This window comes from Ipomoea triloba, chromosome 6 (genome assembly GCF_003576645.1).
Source record: "Ipomoea triloba cultivar NCNSP0323 chromosome 6, ASM357664v1".
Taxonomy (NCBI): domain Eukaryota; kingdom Viridiplantae; phylum Streptophyta; class Magnoliopsida; order Solanales; family Convolvulaceae; genus Ipomoea; species Ipomoea triloba.
In genome coordinates, this window is record NC_044921.1 from 24,352,378 (window position 1) to 24,373,261 (window position 20,884).

Genomic DNA, 20,884 nt, shown 5'->3' on the forward strand with positions numbered 1-20,884 from the left:
GTAGTATCACATTAGTAGGTAAATATTACTCCGTACTTCATAAAAGGTAAAATTTAGAGGGGCATGCAGCATCACTCATAAATTAAAATATCAGTTACCCTTATTAGTTAATTAAACTGTTAGGAAGTTATTAGAGATTGTTCCATAACAAACTATCCTACTAAATTAAGAATGTGAACACCAAAAATACCAAATGTATTACTATTTATATGCAAATACTTAAGAAAGCTGCTAACTACTAACCACTGCATTCACCTGCTTCTGCACCATTTAGCCAACCACTACTTGGTACCTACCAACTGATCCATTACAAACAACCTATCATCACCACCGTCCACTATGCAATTTACTGCCACAAACCTAAATTAAACAAACTCTTGCATCATTCTCTACTACCAAAATATAGTACTTCCATTATATTTTTTTGAAAAATATAATTGTTGTGCACATTTTGTTTTTAATATGTTATACGATAATTGATCCTAGCGTTCCACATTATCAATACAGAGCGGTGGAGATATGCGGCGAGTCTACTAGTACCATATATATGACTAAGAGGGTAGCAAGATTTGGGTTTATCTCAGTCACCAAGGTAGTTGGAAGACAATTACCGAGTTCAGGCGGGAGCGACAAAAAAAGTCACTTTCACTATTATTACTAAGGATGCCACATCAGGCCATCCGGGTCAACATAGGTCATGATTGACTTGAATCACAAGTGTCGCTCTGTCACATCAGACCTGTTGATAGAAGAACTAGCATGTCTCCCTATTCCAACACTATAAATAAAGGCATTTGCCAACCAATAAGGGAATCGAACTTTTGAGGCTTCAATATACTTCACGAGCAGTATAATTGGTCGTAGCATTCCACGTTATCAATACAGAGCGGTGGAGATATGCGGCGAGTCTACGAGTACCATATATGACTAAGAGGGTAGCTAGATTTGGGCCTATCTCAGTCACCGAGGTAGTTGGAAGACAATTACCAAGTTCAGGCAGGAGCGACAAAAAAAAATCACTTTCGTCATTACTACTATGGATGTCACATCAAGCCATCAGGGTCAACATAGTTCATGATTGACTTGAACCACAAGTGTCGCTCTGTCACATCAGACCTGTCGATAAACGAACCGGTATATCTACCTATTCTAACACTATAAATAAAGGCATTTGCCAACCAATAAGGGAATCAAACTTTTGAGGCTTTAATGTACTTCACGAGCACTATTGAGTCTCCGAGCTCACTTGTATTAAGAACTCAATCACCAGTAATAAATTAAAACACATATTGCTTCCTTATATTATATCCCTTTCATCATTTTGATTCCAAACAATACATATGTAGCGTATACAAACGTTCCAAGCTTACAAAATTACTAAAAGTATAATTTATACTCCAATTTCACATCAAGTGAGAAAACAAAACCATGAGATCGTAAATAAAGTCTTTCTTCAATTCTTTTTTTCGTGTTAAATTAGATGTGATTACAAATAATTTTATTTTTCAAACTTTGGTGTGGACTATGTAGATAAGTTGGTTTTATGAACCCTTTTTAAAAAAGTAGATTTAACTAATGCATATCACTTTTTCTTTTTTCTTTTTCTTTTTTTTGGTTGAATGATATAAGTCCAATAAGACATCATATAAAAACTCTAAGGTTAAAAAGTTGTATGGGTTTGGTGGACTTTGCAGCTGTTTAAAGTTGATGTCATTTCCAAACATGGTTGTTTCACTGCCAAATTAAAGATGTTCAACTCTGACCAATATTATTGAAAATCACTATTAAAATAACAAAACAAAATAAAAATTAGATATCAATATTACTTCCTTAAATAATATTTTAAAATTATTATGTGTGGAGCCGCGTGAGGCCTCGCACGGGTACACAACTTGCACAAAGGTTGCACGATCTCGGTAGGAGTTACATTGAGTCGTCTCTATTTCAATCCTACCTAATTATACTCTCAACTTTTATCGCTTGGTCAGTATTGTTGCCCCAAGCCACTATCTATAGACTCCAATCGCTCTCTCATCTATGCCAATCGAACCGTTTTAACTAGAATTTTTAAAACTTTAACCGTTAACTGAACTGAATTTTGTATTACCGAATTAATTGAACTAAAATTTTTATTTGATTAATCGGTCAGTTAACTAATTAACTAAACTTTTTTTAAACTAAAGTTTTAAATCCTAAAAATATATAATACCCATAATAATAAATTCAATTAATAATAAACATAATACATATAATAAAAAATCTATAAGAGAATATACAAAAACAATACCATATCAACACTATAAATTTATAATGATTTTAAATATTGTATTACATATTTATTTAGTTATATATATATTTAAAATTTGGTTAACCGAAGTTTCAAAATGAATTAACCGTTAACCAAATTTTTTTAAAAATTTAATCATATCCAAATTGAAAAAATCTGGTTAAAAAACGATTAATCGAACCTTATCAGTTCAATTGGTTAATAGAAAATTTATCAAAATTTGCACACCTCGAGACCAGTCTTCCAATAGTACCTTCCAGACTCAACTGCATGAGGTGTGAATTTAATATAATTAAAGAATATCAAAGATATTTTATGAGTTAAAAGAGGAAGAAAAAAAAAAGTGTTTGTTTTTGCATGGTGTCCAGGCTGTCTGAGTCAAACTCCCCATCCAACTCCAACCGTGAACTTCAATTTCAAAAACACTATCCAATAATTATTAACTTCCAAAACGGTCGGTGGGTTTCGAAATCCCAAACTGTAATTAGTTTAGGGTAACTCCACCATAATCCACTTTCTAATCCCCGGGATTTTAGCAACGTGTGATTCGTAGGTGTCCTCCCACATTTCTCAGCTCGACGCGTGTCCAATGCCAACTCCACTCGTAACTGTCAACCGGCCGCCGTTCTTCTCTTCCCCTTCTTATATCATCTCCTCTCTTCTCAGACGCTTCACCGCATAATTAATTTTATCGGTTTCGAGCTTTTTTCGTTTATGGAGGCGGCGGATAGGATTAAGGGGCCGTGGAGTCCGGAGGAGGATGAGATGTTGGAGAGATTGGTGGAGAAATATGGGGCGAGGAATTGGTCGCTGATTGGGAATTCGATCCCCGGACGGTCGGGGAAGTCGTGCCGGCTCCGGTGGTGTAATCAGCTTTCGCCGGAGGTGGAGCACCGGCCGTTTACGGCGGAGGAGGATGAGACGATTATTAGGGCGCATGCGAAGTTTGGGAATAAGTGGGCGACTATAGCGAGGTTGCTTAGTGGGCGGACGGATAATGCGATTAAGAATCATTGGAATTCTACTCTGAAACGGAAGTGCGGTTCTTCGTCGGCGGATTTGAGCTTTAATCCGCCGCTCAAGAGATCTTTCAGCGCCGGCACTCCTTCCGACTCCGATTTTAGCGATATTTATAAATCCATCGCCACAACCACCGGAAACGGGAAGCTCCCGCTGCCGCTGCCGCTCCCTTCGGTTTTTCCGGTGATGGAAACGCCGTCGTTTTCCGCCGCCGATCCGGTTACCTCTCTGAGTCTCTCTTTGCCCGGATCCAATGAAGCTCCGCCGTTGATAAACCGGCGAAATCATCTCGTCCCTATTCCCCAGCTTCCCCCGATGTCTCCACCTGCAAAAGTTTATTTACCGCCTCAGAGCTTCCAGTTTGCCGCTCCGCCGCCGCCGCAGGCGGCGGAGAAGCCTTTCTTCAGCCCGGAGTTCTTGGCGGAGCTGCAGGAGATGATAAGGAAAGAAGTGAGGAACTACATGGCCGGGGTTGAACACAACGGCGGCCTCTGTACGCAGGCGGAAGCAATTCAAAATGCTGCGGCGGCGGCGGCGATCGGAATTTGGCATCGGCAAGATTGAATTGACACTCTCGGATCAGTTTCACCTTTGTCTGTAGAATTTTCGCCGGATAATTTTGCAGAAATATACAGACTATAGAGAGAAGAGAGAAGAAAATCAGTCCAAAAAAAAGGAGAAAAAATTTACTAATTTCTATAATGAATTCCGGGCAGTGAAAATCATGTTTTTAGGGAGGTTCTACAAGTAGCAGTTCAGTTATGACAGTTAAATGAGAAGGGTTTGTAACGTAGAATTCATAAAAATAGGTAATGTTTTTTTACTATTATTTTACTATAACAAACACTTTATGGTTGATGGAATTGTGTCTCAAGAGAGAACTGAATGAATTGTTGGAGAAGATGTTTGGGGGCTACTTGCAGACAATATACAAGTAAAAGGATAAATCTTGGGATTGATTAAGGATAATAATATAAGTTAATCTAGGAACACAACCCCATAGCTATTGTTGGTTATGATTATCCTCGACCCCAATATGGAGCCCTCGACCCAGTGGTCTAGGGAGAAGGCATACTATAAAACCTTGGACCAACCCTTGGACTCATACTATAAAACCAACAGCTATAAGCCTGTAGGGTTAACTCAATTGGTTTGACGTTGATCACCCTAAAGTCTTGTTATAGTAACAACGTGTGGATTCAAATCTCACTAGGAATCTGAAGGCTCATTGAAAAACCTTGACCAATACTCCTTGTGCACAGAGTATATACAGAATAGGGGTAGGAACTTGGGACTGGCGGGGACATGCAAAGTGTACAAACAAGGGGTGGAAACCTGCTATAGCTCAATTGGTTTGACGAAGGCTCATTGGAGTGACCAATACTCTCCTTGTGCACAGAGTATACAGGCTAGGGGCAAGAACTTGGGACTGATGAGGGCATGCAAAGTGTACAAGGCAAGGGTTGGAAACCACAACTCTTGAGCATGTTAGTCTGGCATAAGTTGGAAACCTAATGTACCAAAAAAATGTCTATTATGCACTACCCTCCACCTCCTCTTCCAATCTCCTCTTGAAAAAGCATTGCCTTTTGCTCAGCAAAAGAGTCAATCTACTGGATCTTTGGAAGGAAATAGGAGTGTTGATTGGTGAATCAAATCCCTCTGAAGTATGGAGAAAAAGATTACAGGTATCATACAGGTCTATCTGAGCTAGGGAAGAAGCTGTGGAACTGTGGAAGTTCTTGTAGCCCACAGCAATGGTTTCAAATCTCAAATCACCAAAAACACAAAATAATTTTCTCAAACTACTCATCACTAGATAGATATCAGAGTGAAAGCAAGAGTAGGTGGCTAAAAACCATAAAAGCAAGTAGGATTAGTTGCAAGTCTAGAAATGCAGCAAATTTGGTTCCTGGACAAAGCAGACATGTACAAGTGATAATAGAAATCCAGTCAAGCACAAAGTTTCTCACTTTTAGCTTCTAGGATCATGAAAATCGATGCATCTTGCCTGAAAATGATCTTGCTGACATTATTCAACCTCTTAGTAAAACTTTCATAAATCATCAATAGATGCATTCCAAAGTTCTCTTCAAATCACTCCCCGAATCAGAGATTTTGCTTAAACATATTCAAACTAGGGCCATGTTCATAGATTTAACTGCTTTCTTTGTTCTGGTCAAGTAATTCAGAAATAATACACAGCAGAAGAACACTACCACCAGGGACAAACATATTGCTAATCACCAGAGAAAGATGCAAGTCATAGGTTAAACACTGAAATAATCAATCGAAATCACTTGCAACCTAATGTAAAACCAATGTGCACTCAGTGTTGGAAGCAACTTCAACCAAATTGATCAGGTTCCAAGTTCAACTCCAAGCGGGAGCGAGCTTTCATGGTTTGAGACGGTCGATCAGCTATGGGCAGCCTAGGTTGGCTTATTGCTGTCTTGAGTCACGAGGCGGGTTTACACTCTGCAGTTACTGGTAAGGTAATGATATGCTCATAAAAAGATACTGGTACAAAAACCACAATGAAACAACGAGAGATGGGAACTTTAAGGATCAAACAATCTCATATTGGCCAGATGCTAAGAGACAAAATGAATAGACAAAGTGCAGCATCATATCAAAACAAACATAAGAAACTGAGAGGGATAAGTTTAATAAAGACTGAATATTATATTATTATAAGGAGTGTAAAGCAGTGTTGTAAATCCAAAGACAACACGACTAGATCTCAAATTATCATGAAACGAGCATTTTCAATTAACTCAACTCCAATAACGTTCCAACTGCAAATATATATATATATATATATATATATAATGTCTCTAGAAACCTCAATGCGGATTTTAAGGCGCGGCCTCAGGGGCCACCGTTTCAAGGAGAGCGTAGAGCTTGTTGCTCTCCTGCGGCGCCGGCACACTCTCCCTCTCCGGCACAATCTCCGGCGGCGGCGAATCGGCGGATCTGGACTTGATCCCTTCGAGCATCCGCTTGCTCACCTCCTTGGAGTAGACCTGGACGATCTCGATTCCGTCCGCGCCATCGGCGTTCGCCGACGCTCCGGCGGCGTTGAACGCCTCCTCTTCGATACGCATAGCGATATCGGAAGCATTCCCGCGGGGAATAGTGCCGTAACGCTTGGACAAAATCGACGGCGACGACAGCGTCGCGATGAGGCGCTCGATAACGGCGTCGCGGGTTTTCTGCGTCGGCGGCCAGATGCTGAAGCAGAAACTTTCGAGCTTTTTCAGAGTTTCCAATGAGGGTTTTCCCTCATCCTGAGGTGTCTCGATTTCCGACATTGTCATCGTTGAGGGTTCGCTCTCTGACTGATGCTTTGCTTCTACTTCATGGTTTTGCTCTTCGGTTTTATCGCCCATTTTCAGAATTCAGCGAAAATAATGGTAACGGAGAGGAATTATAGGAGGAAAGTATTTATAGATATAATAAAATATTCCGAATTTTTAGTGTTCACTTTATACAGAGTATTATTTTACAGTAGATTTTTAGTCCATAAAATATTATTTCTTGAGTTCTTATATAATATAAATAGTCCACTCGATCCTAACCAAGATTTTATTTTGTATTCATTCTCACTATACTCTTTTTATTCGATAGCAATATTCGATCGTCTAAGGTCTCTTAACTGACCGATTGACATATTATTTCTGTAAACTTTATCATTCACCACGCTATAACAAATTCCTAGAGTGACAATAGTATTCATTACAATTAAATATAACATAAATGATTACCTGATAAGGCTGATACTATAATCACTATTATTAGGGCTGTTAACGAACCGAAAATAAACGAACGAAGGCTGTTCGTGTACGTTTGTTAAGGATTTTGGGGTGTTCGTGTTCGTGTTCGTTTGTTAAGGTTTTTGAAAATCTTGTTCGTGTTCGTTTGTTAAGCATTCGTTAGTGTTCGTTAACGTTCACGAACACGTTCACGAACGTGTTCGTTAATGTTAACGAACACGTTCACGAACGTGTTCGCAAACGTTAACAAACACGTTCACAAACATGTTCATTTATGTTCATGAACAGTTAATAACCAAACACCTGCACATGTTCGTGAACACAATTTGTTCGTGAACAAGAAATAATCTACGTTCACGAACAATTATATATATGTTTGTAAACATGTTCGCGAACATTATTAAACGAACACTAAACGAGCTTGTTCGCGGACACTACTAAACGAACACAACCAAGCTTGTTCACGAACACTACTAAACAAACACAAGCGAACTTGTTCACGAACACTTAACAAACGAGTTTACCACTGTTCAGACTCTGTTCGTTTATTAACCGAGCTCTAAATTTTGTTTGTTAATGTTCGTTTACCTTAATAAACGAACATAAACGAACGCTTACCGAGCTCGAACACGAGTAGTTTGTTGAAAGCTCTGTTCGCTAACAGCCCTAACTATTATAAGTTAATGTGGTAAAAATGCATCAAATAATTGAAAATATAAGACAATTTTAACGACTAAATGTAGCATTATTCTTACAATATAATTTGAAAAAGTTGGAAGACATTTTCCTTTACAGGGGTACACAGCTTTGCTAATTGCTAGTGTTCTTGTGTTGTTCAAGTTCCATTCAACAGCTTCTCATAGAGGAAAAGACACTTGATACTTCACCACATAATAACTACACACATTTCTACCTTATTTATTTCATTACCTGAAAACAAAAGACAAAATCTCTCGTCCAGGATCCCTCATCCCGATCAGATAGGGTGGGGAGGTATTTATTTCATTACTTTATAATACATAAGATGACTCAAAACGTTGAGTTGTAACAACGTTTTAGAGCTGGGAGAGAAGCGGGATGCAATCTTGGCGTGGACTGCAAACCGCTTCCAAAGAGCCAGCGTCCATTTTGTCCTTTCCAACGTTTTCCCAGTCGAAAACCTGGATAATTGCACCCAACGCCAGTGAAATTGCTCTCAAACCCATGTTGTTTCCTGGGCAAGCTCTTCTCCCCAGTCCAAATGGAACGAATTTGTAGCCGAATCCATCCTTTTCACCTTCCATTGTTTCGAATCTCTCTGGCTTGAACTTCTCCGGCTCTTCCCATTCCTTGGGATCTTGATGCAGAGCGCTAACATTGATCATTAAGGTCGTGTTTTTGGGAATGTCATAGCCCCCGACTACACAGTCTTCAGATGACCAGTGAGGTAACAAAAATGGTACAGGAGTGTTTAACCTTAGTGTCTCGTTCACAACACAATGCAAATAGGGAAGTGTGGGAAGATCAGACTCATTTACCAACCTTCTGTGTCCTACCTTGCTGTCAATCTCGGATCTGAGTTTGTGCATTACCTCCGGGTGAGCCAAGAGATGTGTCAATGCACATACGATAGTCGCAAATGATGTCTCTGTCCCTGCAATAAACATCACCTGAAACACAAAGTTGCTTTAAGCCTTTAACTTCATTAGACCAAAATCTCAGGAACATCTACTCAAACACAAAGTTCCTTCACAAGATTTTTGGTACAATTTTTGTTCAGCATCCAGTTCTAAAATCAAGGTGACATATTTATACCTCATTTTCTTCTGTTTATTATTCTCTGGTTGCTACTATGAAATTTAGAGTCACAAAAGCATTAAGCATATTCTCTGGTTGACTAATTAAACAGGTAAACATTGTAAATGTGTTTTCCATGTTAGTTTTTAAAATGTTTAATGATGCAATGAATGGCCCACTTGATAAGCTTGCACCTCTCTCCAAAGGATAAACCAATACTACTTTCAAGAGGTCAAATTTACATGTGTAATATATTTCACATTTCTGGCTTTGCTCTTCACATTGTTATTACTTATTAGTTAGCATAATATTATTTTTTTTTTTTTTTAAAAAAAAAAAAAAAAAGGTGTGGGGATTTGGCGGGCCCCCGCATGGGCCCGCGGGCTTAAGAGGGGGCGGGGCGGGGGGCAATTGTTAGGCCCGCTTTTAGTCGGGCTTTGGCGGGCCCCGCCCCGCCGGCCCGTTTTGACGGCTCTATGGATATGATAGAACCAACCCCCCACCTGTCACTGTCAGTCTGTCATTGCCTCAAGTACAAAAATCATAATTTAAGTGTAAAGAAAATGACTTCAAACTTCCTTAATCCAATATTTGAACATGAACAATCAACTTAAAATATTTGATTACAACACTAAGGATTTGTTAATTTTAGAGCTCAAAAATTTAGGATAAACAAAAACAAAAAAATAGAAAAGAGTATAGAATGTTTTTACCAGTAGAAAGCTTTTGATAATATCGTCTGTATAGAATTCAGGCTCCAATTTTTGGAGAGAAAGTAGAGTTTTGATGATTGGTGTTGCCTTCTTCCTGTTCTTCACCTGAATACTTGGTTCGGAAGAATAGATTTCCTTCTGTTGAAATTCATCTAATAAGCCACTCGAGAATTTGATCCTCTCCTTCTGTAGTAACACCATCTTTTTCTGAATCCCTTTGTAATCAAACCACCTCAACACTGGGAAGAAGTCACAAACATTGAAGAACGGTATATCTGGGAAGAAAAGCTTTCTGAGTTCTTTAATGATTTCCTTCCCCTTGGTCCCCCCTGCATCTTCTTCATTCACAAGCCTTTCACCACTCACAAGTCTCATTATAGTATTGTAAGCAAAAATAGACACCCAATTTTTCACATCCACTACTGAGCTTCCGCTCTTGGAGACTCTGAACAACGAGCAGATAAGAATTCGAACCTCTTCTTCTCGGATGATGGAAGAACTTTGCAGGTTAATTGTGGAAAATAGTTCAATAGCAGCAAAACGGCGCAGAAGCCTCCAAACCTGGCCATATGGTGCCCACACGATACTAGAATAGTTGAAGCTGAACATGTCTCCAGCCATGATCTGAGGCCGGCTTGCAAATACAATATCGTTCTTGGTGAGGCATTCTTCAACTCCAGAAGGTGAAGATATGACAAGAAAGGACTGGCATCCAAACCGGAGATAAAGAACTGGACCATACTTTGCTGATAGTGAGGTAAGTGTTTGATTGATTGAGTTTTTGAAAAGATGAAAGTGGCCAACAATTGGTAACGCAAGTGGACTTGGTGGTAAATTTTTCTTTTTATGGGAAAATAATTTTGACAATATGATGAGGAAAAAAGACAGTAAAATTGCAGTATAATAGTAGTATTGCTCCTCCATGTTAATAACCCTGAGAGAATCTTTGAGCTAAGAACAGAGAAAACCAAAGAAGAAGAGAGTAATCAGGTCAATTTTTAAAAGCCACCATCTTGTATTTTTCCTACTGAGGAGGGCCCTCAATACTCCACATGTGACATGACAAGTATTCAACTCTGAAGATTATGATCAGCAAACCTATGGCTAACTCTTTTCTCTATTGACTAATGGTGCAGAGACTTTATGGAAATTTATTAAACAAAGAAAACGTTTCTAAACACGTGTTTATCATTTCACGTTCCATAAATTATACTTTCCCAGTCTAGATGGTAGGAATCTAGTGCTAATGAAAGTATGAAATTGTCAGTGTTTCCTGGAGACAAGCGTCTTCCAACTTCAAACAAACCTAAGTTAAACACATGTGCCCACAAAGTTGAACCCCACCCCTATCTTTAACCCTCCATATTCACTCCCAAAAAGCTATCCGGTTTGAACTCTTCAGACTCCTCTCTAAGCTTATATGGTGCCCCTGAATGAGTTCAATAAAGTGTGAGAGACTCCTATCACCCTGACAGTTTTGTATTCCCTCAGTGAACATTTTCTCATAGACTACTCAATTCAGAAAATCCTTGTGCAGTGCATGAAAAATTACAACTTTCATTCTCTCAAAGAACAGAAATAATATATGAATGAAAAAGGAAAACTTTCATTCTCTCAAACATAAACAATATATCTACTATAGAACACAACTGATTGATTAATCACATAGTTTTCATTTAGAGTCAAAGTGCCTAAAATGTTCTTAACCAAACTAGATTGTTAATCCTCAAACAGGGCATACCTTTCACATACTCAGTACCGTGGTCCTTCTATTTATCAACAAATTGATTGATTTTGAAAAAAAAAAAAGAAATTCAAGAATTGAGCTTTTCAACCTTCATCTTTACCCACCAGAAAACAATGGTGTATGATAAAGCTACAAGTATCCAGTACGCTACTAATTCAAGAAAAACCTACCACCTTGTTCTTTTTTTCGCACAGACATTTTATCAAACATGTGTACTGCATATTACGAATCTTCAATCACTAAACAATAAACCAACAGAAAAAGGAAAAATTGATGGATACGTAGCTGAAACTGGAGTTGTCCGTAGTTGATGGATTCGTCGTTCCCAAACGCGCCGGCCTAAGGGTGTGAAGTGCAAAATTAGGAAAAGTGAGAGGCTAAAGTGAAAAAAGAAAGTGATTTGATTGAGGATGAAGGAAAGACTGTAAATCCCAGAAATGGAAATCATTAAACCCACAAACTCATATTCCCTATGCTGTTGTGTGTATACGGCGCATCTGTAATCTGCTTGATAAGCCAATCTGCAGTAAGTACAGAATCTCACAGTTTCTTCTACAAATACTCTGTATTTCAGAGTATAAAATAGTCCTTCAAAGTGTTTTTCCACTACCAAGTACCAATCACTCAAAATCATCCATCAAATATGTAAACTTTACTCAATTTAGTACACTAAAGCAACCTCAGTTTAAGAGCAGTCTCAATTGAAAATTTTTGCATGTGTGATTAGAAAATAAACGATGATAGAGTGGAAATTTAAAGTGATTATTATATATCATTGGTTTCTAAACAAAATACCAAAAAAAAAAAAAATGATAATGAATGATGTTGGTAATTATTTAGTGTGATAGATTAATGTTTATTTATGAAAATTTTTAAATTTACATGCTACAAAAATTATAATTAATTTTTTTAAAGATTAAGGATTTAAGGGTTTCAAGGCTACAAAATTTCTCCAAAGAAAAGAAAATTTTAAAAATAAAATATCCCTATTTCTTAGGTTTTGTTTTATAGTAATTCAAGTTTTTAGTGTCATGATTTCAGCCCAGTTTTATTATCTCTTTTTACTTGATGGTTCCTAATTCTTTCATGCTTCTATCATGTCAACAAATCAATGACAAAAATGCAATCTTTAGGGTGGATCCACACACGAGATAAAATGATTTTGAGATAAAGTTGTAATCCCATTTTAAATTTTAATTCAAAATGATTATATATCAAACTTTAGAAAGCTAGTTATTGTTATTAGAATATCTAGGATTTTGATTTTTATTTCATTTGTAACAATCAAGACTCCATTTGAAAAGAACAGTGAAAGTTGAACGGTTAGAGTGGTGACAATGAGATTATAATGATTGGATAGCTCCAATCGCACTATTCTGATCAAACTCTTGTCAGTGTAGTTGAAATTTGTGATTAATGTGACTGAAAATGTGACTTTTTGACCATCCACACCCAACATTATATTGTTGGGTTTCCAATTGTACCTTATACCTTTACACCTCCCGTTGGTTTTGATTATCATCGGTTTAGCCTTTCAAAATTTCTGACAACCTTTCTAAGTGATTGATATAACCAATGAACAATTTTTGATCGAGTTCTAAAAGTAGTCAAAAATTTAAATTGTAACCTCAAATCTTAAATTTCTAGTCACTTTTGTAGTAGTTGAAAATATTACGTTTTCACCACGAAATGTATGGATGGATGGGTGAATCATGATCCTTATACCGAAATGTCATGAATATGATTCTTGCCAATATTTTTTAATTTGAGCCCATTGCACAGAATCTTCGTAATACGATTTAGCCAATGAGTAATTGAAGATATTTCTCAATAACATCCTAACAAAAATGGACTAATTATGGGAGAGATAAACTATAAAGTTGAAACTCTAGTGCAACAGTAGCAATTGTAGTTGGTTTCCACTTTTAAGATCCGGCTGTAAAGCTGATGGAGGACAATCAGACAAACGTACTTATTACTCAACTAATTACACTGCTAATTACCATGCTACCTTATTATGCTTACATGCTTTTGCGAGCAGTCTGACCCAAACCACTTTTTAATGATCCAATAATAACCAACCAAGCATTATTTATCCATTTGATGTCATTAACGTTGTTCGACGTGCTGTCGTTTCAAAAGATTAAGAAATATATAAGCAGGATTAGCAGGTGTTGCCTCTCTACTTAATCAGCGCTAAATCCACTTAATTGGTTACCATGACATTGACAATACACGGCCAAATAGATTATAAGTATATTAGAGATCTTGTGGAGCATGCCTAAATCTAACATGTTTGGGACGAAAATCTCTGGCGCTCCACTATTAGTTTTGTTGTATTGCCACTAAAAAAATCATTGTCTTTAAAAAATCATTGTCTTTAATACGTCGCGTTGTTTATATTTCATATGTCACTAAAAGATGACAATTGCTAGAGAGTAGTGAATTAGTGAAACAGAGCAACATCAGTACTTAATTGTCTCAGTGATTTGAACCTGACCCAGATATAAGGGTAATTTTGTAAATGAACCGTTAGGGTTGTTTATAAATATAATGCTTCTTGTAACTCTGAATATTTTATTATCGCAATTAATAATAAAAAAAATCATTCTCTTTCATGGATGTAAACTCTTCTTCTTGGTTTTTCGTTTTCTATTCTTGATCATGTTTTTCTCAACATATTGTGTGAGCCCTCGAGATTAGGATGTTTGAAAAACTGTCTATATTTATAAATATACTCCGTAATAATATTTTATGACTTCAAGAGAATGTTATGTATTGCTCACTAATAATGATATATGATTAATAGTTAAAATTAAAAGTAATTCTTTTTTGAACAAAAGTAACAAAGTTTTACCAACTACTTAATCTTTATTAGTTATGGAAATGTTGTCACGGACATGAATTTAACCACTTACAACTTTGATCTTTTCTTTTATTCCATTTGCTTGACATATCGTTTTGTGTTTCTTTTCTCTTATATTAAAAAAAAAAAAAAAGAAAATCAATCAAACAACCGTCAAACTGTCAAACATCAAACAATAGTTTTAGCAATCAAGTCTCTCAGGAATATAAGTGATATATATATATACACACACACATACTGTGATAGTATATACTACAATCATGTATATTATATTTAATTATATAAAGTACTACTAAAACTATTACATTGAGCATGTCATCCGCATTAATACAAATAATTTTTAGTATAACCAGGCACGAGATGTTACTGTTAAATATGAATTTTTGTTGCTTTTGACCAAAAAAAAAACATATATATAATAATAAATCAAATAACATAACATGAGTTACGTGTGAGTGTGCTAGCATGCCTCAAGGTGTCTACCAACTGACGGCTACCCTAAAAAATAAAATTTGTTTATTTTGTTATTTGTTTTTCGCTACTCTCCAACTAAGCAAATTCTAATCTAAAACTTGCATCTGGATTTTACTATTATGACTTTGTTTAATATACACAAATTATAAGCTAGTTGAAAGTTTAAAAGCTAGTAGATACTAGCTTATTTTAAGTTGTCCTCCACATTTTACTAAACATATTTATTATGTGTTTGGTTGGTGGGTTTAGGCATAAGGAATGGGCATGAAAGTGATTGCTTGTGTTTGGTTGATAGGTTTTGTGAATGCTACTATGAGTTTAGAATACCCCATTGATGACAAAACTCATACCCTTATTAAATAAGGGTTTCATCTCCCTTCCTCCTTTCTTCCCCAACTATTAATAATCATTCTCATTCCACCCAACTACCAAACATGTTAAATACTATCACCAAAACCCATTACCCAAGTATTTGATACCCATTCCGATTACGATTCCCATGTGCGAACCAAACGCACCCTTATAGTTTATTTGTGACTTAAAATATATATGTTATAACCTCTAAAATAAATTCTACCAAACATATAGCTTATCTTATGTCGAGGATTATATAATACTATAGAAAAGTCTATAGATTATGTAGTAGTAAGTACTAATTGACAAAAAGACTTGGTTATGACTATTTGAGATGGGCAATAAAGAAAAAAAGTGGGCAAAGTCGAAAAGTGAAAAAAGTAGAGCTAGAAAACCGAAATTTTCCTCAAAAGTACTCAAATCTGTCAATTTATGTATGGAATATTTGGTATGAGACAATGTGGCTGTTGAAATTTGAATGCCCTAAAGCAACCTCCAAATCTTGATTTTTTTTTTCTTTCATTTCTTCATGTAACATCATCCTTAACAACATCAAACTATCATCACAAATTATTGCTATTATTCTACATATACACCCACCTATATATTCTAGCAGTTTGAAACAATTGATAAACGAACTGCAAGATATTATACATATACACCCACTTAATCTAACTATTTGAAAGAGCTTATAAGAGAACTAATAATGTTAATACAACATAATTCAACAGAACAGTTAATAAACGAATTGCTAACACTAATGCAACATAATTTAACAAAACAGTTAATAAACGAACTCTAATGTTTATGCAATATATATAGTTTCAACAGTTTGGAACAGTTGATAAAAGAATTGCTAACACTAATGTATCTATGAAACCGAGATAATGCAAACAACAAAGCAAGGTTTAACAATATCATCATCTTCATGGCTTCATCATCATTCATACAATAATCATAGGACGGACCTGTAAAAGCTTCATACACATACACGACCGAGAAGAGAATTTTTTTTCCGAACAAAACATTCAAAACCCAAAGCCAACACACTTTTTTTCTTTTCACATTATTGATGTATCATCAACCCTCTGTCTTTAATCTCCTGGCCGCTCCGATCAAGATGGCCGGAAAACCGGAAACTTAATTAACCGCGATATGAGTGTTCACCGGCGGTTATGCAGCGGGTCGGATGCGTTTGGGACAGTCCTCTTGCTGGGCAAGAACGCCGCATCTGATGATGAGGGTGATGACTGCCGCCGCCGTTTATGTTGCTGTTGCCGGCGGTGAGAATAACGGCGGTGCGGTACTCTCCCACGGGTCGGTTTCGGGTTTTCCCCCACAGACAGCATTGCGTCGCTCTCTGCAGAAACCACCAGCCAGGATACAAAAACTAGCGCCGCCATTAATGCAAGCTTCATCTTTTTTTGCTGCCCAGCTAACAAGAGAGAGAGAGAGAGAGAGATTATATTGAGGAAGTTATATGGAACTGAGAGGAGGTTGGTAGTTTTGTTTCAGCGAAAAGGAAATGGTGGAATATGAAGGAATGAAATGCAGATTTTTTGGGGTCCAGAAGGGGAGATAAAGGGGAAGGGGTTAGTAAATTAAAGGAGAATGGATTTGTTGAGATGGGTAGTGGCCGGCCGGTGTAGAAGAGAAGGGGAAAAGGTGGGGAGAGTGTTGAAACCTAGTGGACAAGGCAAACTTTATAGTGGATCAAATGCTCTGATCTGATTCACTTTCTCTCGATATTCGATTGTCACATTAAGTTTCAACTAATTTAAGGAGAACGAGAGGTTTAGGCATTTACAGATCCTGTATTCATCATACACACACTATCTGGTATCCAGGAAAGAAGTAACAGATAAATCTTGCAGGTTTACCATCCCAATAAGCAATATCAACAGTATGACACAGTATGACACAGGTCATCCTAAAGTTTTCGCTGTTACAAAAGTCAGGTTCCTCATAATTCATATTTCCTTTAATTTATGTTATGTTAGTTAATATTAATATCTAACATTTCCTTGCTAATATGTCGATAGGCTATGATAAAGGTGTAAATGACTAAAGGTCCCATACAATTTTTCAAAGACTTGAATTTTGGGTGTAGCTCAATTGATCGGTTTAATGGTTCTAATCAAATCAAAAGAATAAAATTGCTTATTATTTTGTTGATAGAGCTCAAACTTTAGACTTTTTAAAAGTAGAACCCAACTTCATATACTAAGGATTTTTCATCAATCCACTTTTTGCCATCTAGCTAGCTTTTAGTCCTTAAACTAAGCTCACCTTTTAGCCTAAATTTAGGCTAATAAGTGTAGACTTTATGGCTGTTCTTCAATTTTGACTTATTCTGTCCTTATGTAAGACAAATGAGAAAGCTTGGTTTGGAAGTTTTTGAGGAGCTGAGACTGAACACTTGAAAATGTCAACCCAGCCATTTTCATTGACTGTTGCTTAATTGCTCATCAAGATTCAATCTAAATGTTCATTACAATAACAATGACTATGTTCATCTTGTTTAACCAACCAAATATCAAACCAAGAAACTCCAGCAGAAGGGCAGAAGTTTTCTCAAAATGATAATTACAAAAGCCATTCTAACAATCACTTCATGATTGTAGTACTAAAGCATCCACTGTTATACACAATCTGACAATCATCAATCAGCTAAGTTTTCATTACATCAAAATTCCGAGCCAAGAATTCTCGACTTTCCAAAAGTTACACGAATTCAGCAAGGGCAAACACGCTTGTCTAAGTCAGCGATTCAAACAAATACGAGATACCTTGTGGCAAGCACCAGTCTTGCGCTGAACCAATAAGGCATCGGGTGATATACAGGCTAGACCAAACATTTGTACTTGTGGGTTAATGGAGCTTCACCGGTTAAGCTAAGTTGTCACGCAATCACATCTTCGAAATAGGAATCTGGTATCTCGGGCGGGGATGAGAGCGTTGATACACATTTGAACTGTTACAAGAACACCGGGGAATCAGAAAACATTGCTAATTTGCTATGTAACCAATTTTAGAGCAGAATAAGAAATACTAAACTTATTGTCACGCACACTAACACACCTTGTGTTGCTTGTATTTCTCCCTTATAGCTATCAAGGCACCTCCTCTTCTACTTAATTGCAAGTCATGTATGATAAGAACACATTGCTTCAAGGAAGACGGTTTATATCCCGAATATTGTTGGAGTGCTTTGTTCTGTGATAAGGAAGATCCAATTCATCCAAATTAACACATGAACCGATGAACAGATGAATCGCATGAATTTATCAGAAAATAACATTTGAGACGGTTTCCTTACCCAGGGATGCAGGTTTGGTTGAAGAGTGAACCTCGAAAGGAATATAACGGCAGCAGCTACCAAGGAAGGCAAGAATTTAAGGCAACTGTAATCCAACAAACTCAATTCGGCCAAGTAGTAGCCCAAGAATTCTAATTGCAATTTTGCTGTCTGTAAGGCAAAACAGAATACAGATTAGTTCAAGGCATATTGAAATGGCTACTGCAAAATCAGATCGAGTCGATAACTTACTTTATAGTCTTCTTGAGAAACTTGGGTAAACCTTCTACATAAAAGCAAAGAGAAAACACAAGCAAATCAACCAAATAGCTGTTCATTGTCCATTCACAAGCCAAAAAATCTCATAAAAAACCAAGCACAAGAATACGAGGATTTCATTCTACCTAAGAAAAGTCTTGATTGTGGGACTGCCCAGTTCAAACTTGAGCGATTTGAGCACATCTGCCTCCATTTCCACCACTTCATCCTTGGTGTAGGTGTTATCTGTAATGTAACAGAACTCTTCAACATTGCGAGGACTAATCTCTTCATACTTCCTGTATACGACAAACAAAACGACATATCATAAGCAAAACATTCCTCGAAACAAAACAATTATGGGAAAAAACAATCTTAATGTGGAACTCTGTGCTTACGAGGCAATAAGCATGGAAGAAACACCCAAAAGCTGAAGCTTTTGCCGGGTAAGAACATTTGTGGACAAGAATCTATCAATATAGGAAACAGCTAGATAAAGAGTATCTGGAAGGAGAGCATATTCCTCTGCTACTTCAATCAACCAATCTACCAAAATCCCTCTCATATTTGCACTCAAATCTTTCTGAACCTTCTCAATGTAATCAGGCAATGGCCTCCTTTTCTGCTGCAACTAAATAACAAAACCCTAATTAGCTAAAACCCTCAACCATTATCACAAACTTAAATTAATCAAATCCCATCAAATTAAATGATTGCAAGATAATAATTGAGATTAATATCTACACAAAACAAAACAAATCAATCTAATGACCCTATAACATCAAATCATTCAACCCAGAAGCAAATTAGGTAATATTTCAAGCAACATTAACCCATTTCTTATCGTACAAAATCAGAGCATTTAGAATAAACTTTCAAACGAATGGATAAAAAGCTTCAAGATTCACCTCCATTTGGCGAATATACTCATAAATCTCAGAAACATAGGCGGCGCACATCTGTGGGTCATCAGATTTCGCATCAATATAGATTCCACGATCCTCATTTTTCCCCTTCTCCGTCACCCCTTCTTCAGCCACAGCCTTCAAAACCTTCCTCTTAGCCCGCCTGGGCTTGAGTTTCTGTTGCTCCGAGATCTGACTCAGACCCACATTTGGCCCGCTCGTAATCTCTCCCAAAACCACTCTTTTCTTGCTCTGCTGCTGCAGCGGAGCCGCCATAGCCTCCGCCGCCCTCTTCTTCGAGAGGCGCGTCACTCTCGTGCAGTTCTCTTTGTCCGCCATTGCTCTCATCTTCACCCTTCACAGAAAACACAGAGAATTGGGGGAAGAGAGAGAGATAGATGAATACTCAAAATGGGGGAATTCCTTGGAGTGTATATAGGCAATTCTTGAAATTTTTTTGGGTTTCAGAATTTTAGCGCGCTGGCGTTTTCGGGATTACAACTACGGTTTCGGATTTGGGTCAAATGAAAATTTTGTGTTTTTTCTTCAAATTCAATCTTTTGATTCTTTTCCCTCCATTTGCCGTTGGTTTAATCCCCTGCCAGCGAATTCACATCGTTGCTTTAATGATTTAATTACTATAATTCCATCCGTATTTAAGGCTCTGTGTTCTGTTTTTGGTAATACACTAATACTTATGATGTAATATTATGAATACATTAATGTTATATTTTCCGTGTAATTTTACCTCGTAATATTCACTCTCCTACGTTACAATACAAATCAAAATGATCTAATTATATATTGTCACATCGAAGATTTCTATTATATATATATATATATATATTTATTTATTTATTTATTTAAAATAGTCAGCAAACTTTACATGAGAGAAATCAACTCGTTATAATTATGTACAATAATCATGTTTCACCTACTTGACCATTACTTTCAAGGTTAATATTGTGAGCATTGTAACTTACGTATGATGTTATATAATTGTAATATTATTACTGTATCGTATTTGATACCGAATGTGATTTCAATAAAAACAACTAATGTTTGAAAAAATCATTTTGTCATGTCTTTGGATAGAAGACCAAAGTTGATGATTACATCACACTTTTCTACCCACACATTTGTATATTCACATTTATAGAAAATGAAAATTCCAAAAAAGAATACATTACATTTCGAGTCTAACAAGACGTTAAGACCGTGCGATGTTCGTGCTTACTATATGTAGTAAAATAGTGCATCATATAAATATAAATAATTATAGTGTGATGATCATGATAATGATATGAAGATATTAAATGCTAATGTGGAGGGAAGATATATATTAGTCAGTGTGGGTACTCTAATATTACTATTATGTAGTATTTATATTTATATTATTAAATATGAAGT

General features: G+C 36.7%; 4 protein-coding genes across 6 annotated transcripts; 1 reads left to right on the plus strand and 3 right to left on the minus strand.

The window, feature by feature from the left end:
- The first annotated feature begins 2,874 nt into the window (after window positions 1-2,874).
- On the plus strand, window positions 2,875-4,223 carry LOC116022097 (transcription factor MYB44-like). Its single transcript, XM_031262660.1, has one exon. The coding sequence runs from the start codon at window positions 3,002-3,004 to the stop codon at window positions 3,869-3,871; it is 870 nt and encodes a 289-aa protein (XP_031118520.1). The 5' UTR covers window positions 2,875-3,001; the 3' UTR covers window positions 3,872-4,223.
- A 1,745-nt stretch (window positions 4,224-5,968) lies between these two features.
- On the minus strand, window positions 5,969-6,731 carry LOC116023000 (MFP1 attachment factor 1-like). The gene has a single exon (XM_031263930.1). It carries the CDS (start codon window positions 6,697-6,699, stop codon window positions 6,166-6,168), a length of 534 nt encoding a protein of 177 aa, XP_031119790.1. The 5' UTR covers window positions 6,700-6,731; the 3' UTR covers window positions 5,969-6,165.
- Window positions 6,732-7,790: 1,059 nt separating this feature from the next.
- Window positions 7,791-12,026, minus strand: LOC116022762 (cytochrome P450 81C13-like). The gene is made up of 3 exons (XM_031263623.1): window positions 11,777-12,026; window positions 9,573-11,658; window positions 7,791-8,732 (listed from the first exon to the last, which is right to left on the minus strand). Exons 2-3 carry the CDS (start codon window positions 10,494-10,496, stop codon window positions 8,139-8,141), a joined length of 1,518 nt encoding a protein of 505 aa, XP_031119483.1. The 5' UTR covers window positions 10,497-11,658; window positions 11,777-12,026; the 3' UTR covers window positions 7,791-8,138.
- A 5,640-nt stretch (window positions 12,027-17,666) lies between these two features.
- Window positions 17,667-20,004, minus strand: LOC116022891 (G2/mitotic-specific cyclin C13-1-like). Of its 3 annotated transcripts, none has more exons than XM_031263793.1 (7): window positions 19,478-20,004; window positions 18,968-19,191; window positions 18,716-18,868; window positions 18,564-18,597; window positions 18,333-18,482; window positions 18,095-18,229; window positions 17,667-17,987 (listed from the first exon to the last, which is right to left on the minus strand). In XM_031263793.1, exons 1-7 carry the CDS (start codon window positions 19,820-19,822, stop codon window positions 17,916-17,918), a joined length of 1,113 nt encoding a protein of 370 aa, XP_031119653.1. In that variant the 5' UTR covers window positions 19,823-20,004; the 3' UTR covers window positions 17,667-17,915. The 3 variants fall into 3 exon arrangements, with proteins under 3 accessions (XP_031119653.1, XP_031119652.1, XP_031119651.1); XM_031263792.1 differs by having other exon boundaries at window positions 18,968-19,194; XM_031263791.1 differs by having other exon boundaries at window positions 18,968-19,200.
- Window positions 20,005-20,884: the final 880 nt, after the last annotated feature.

Bases quoted from the DNA above. Each gene is read 5' to 3' on its own strand.
- LOC116022891 (XM_031263791.1), bottom strand. From the start codon at position 19,822: ATGAGAGCAATGGCGGACAAAGAGAACTGCACGAGAGTGACGCGCCTC. The intron at 18,598-18,715 runs GTAGAATGAAAT...GCTTTTATGTAG, and splicing joins ACAATCAAGACTTTTCTTAG to AAGGTTTACCCAAGTTTCTC. The intron at 18,483-18,563 runs GTAAGTTATCGA...TTTGCCTTACAG, and splicing joins TTTCTCAAGAAGACTATAAA to ACAGCAAAATTGCAATTAGA.
- LOC116023000 (XM_031263930.1), bottom strand. From the start codon at position 6,699: ATGGGCGATAAAACCGAAGAGCAAAACCATGAAGTAGAAGCAAAGCAT.
- LOC116022762 (XM_031263623.1), bottom strand. From the start codon at position 10,496: ATGGAGGAGCAATACTACTATTATACTGCAATTTTACTGTCTTTTTTC. The intron at 8,733-9,572 runs GTAAAAACATTC...TTTGTGTTTCAG, and splicing joins TTATCAAAAGCTTTCTACTG to GTGATGTTTATTGCAGGGAC.
- LOC116022097 (XM_031262660.1), top strand. From the start codon at position 3,002: ATGGAGGCGGCGGATAGGATTAAGGGGCCGTGGAGTCCGGAGGAGGAT.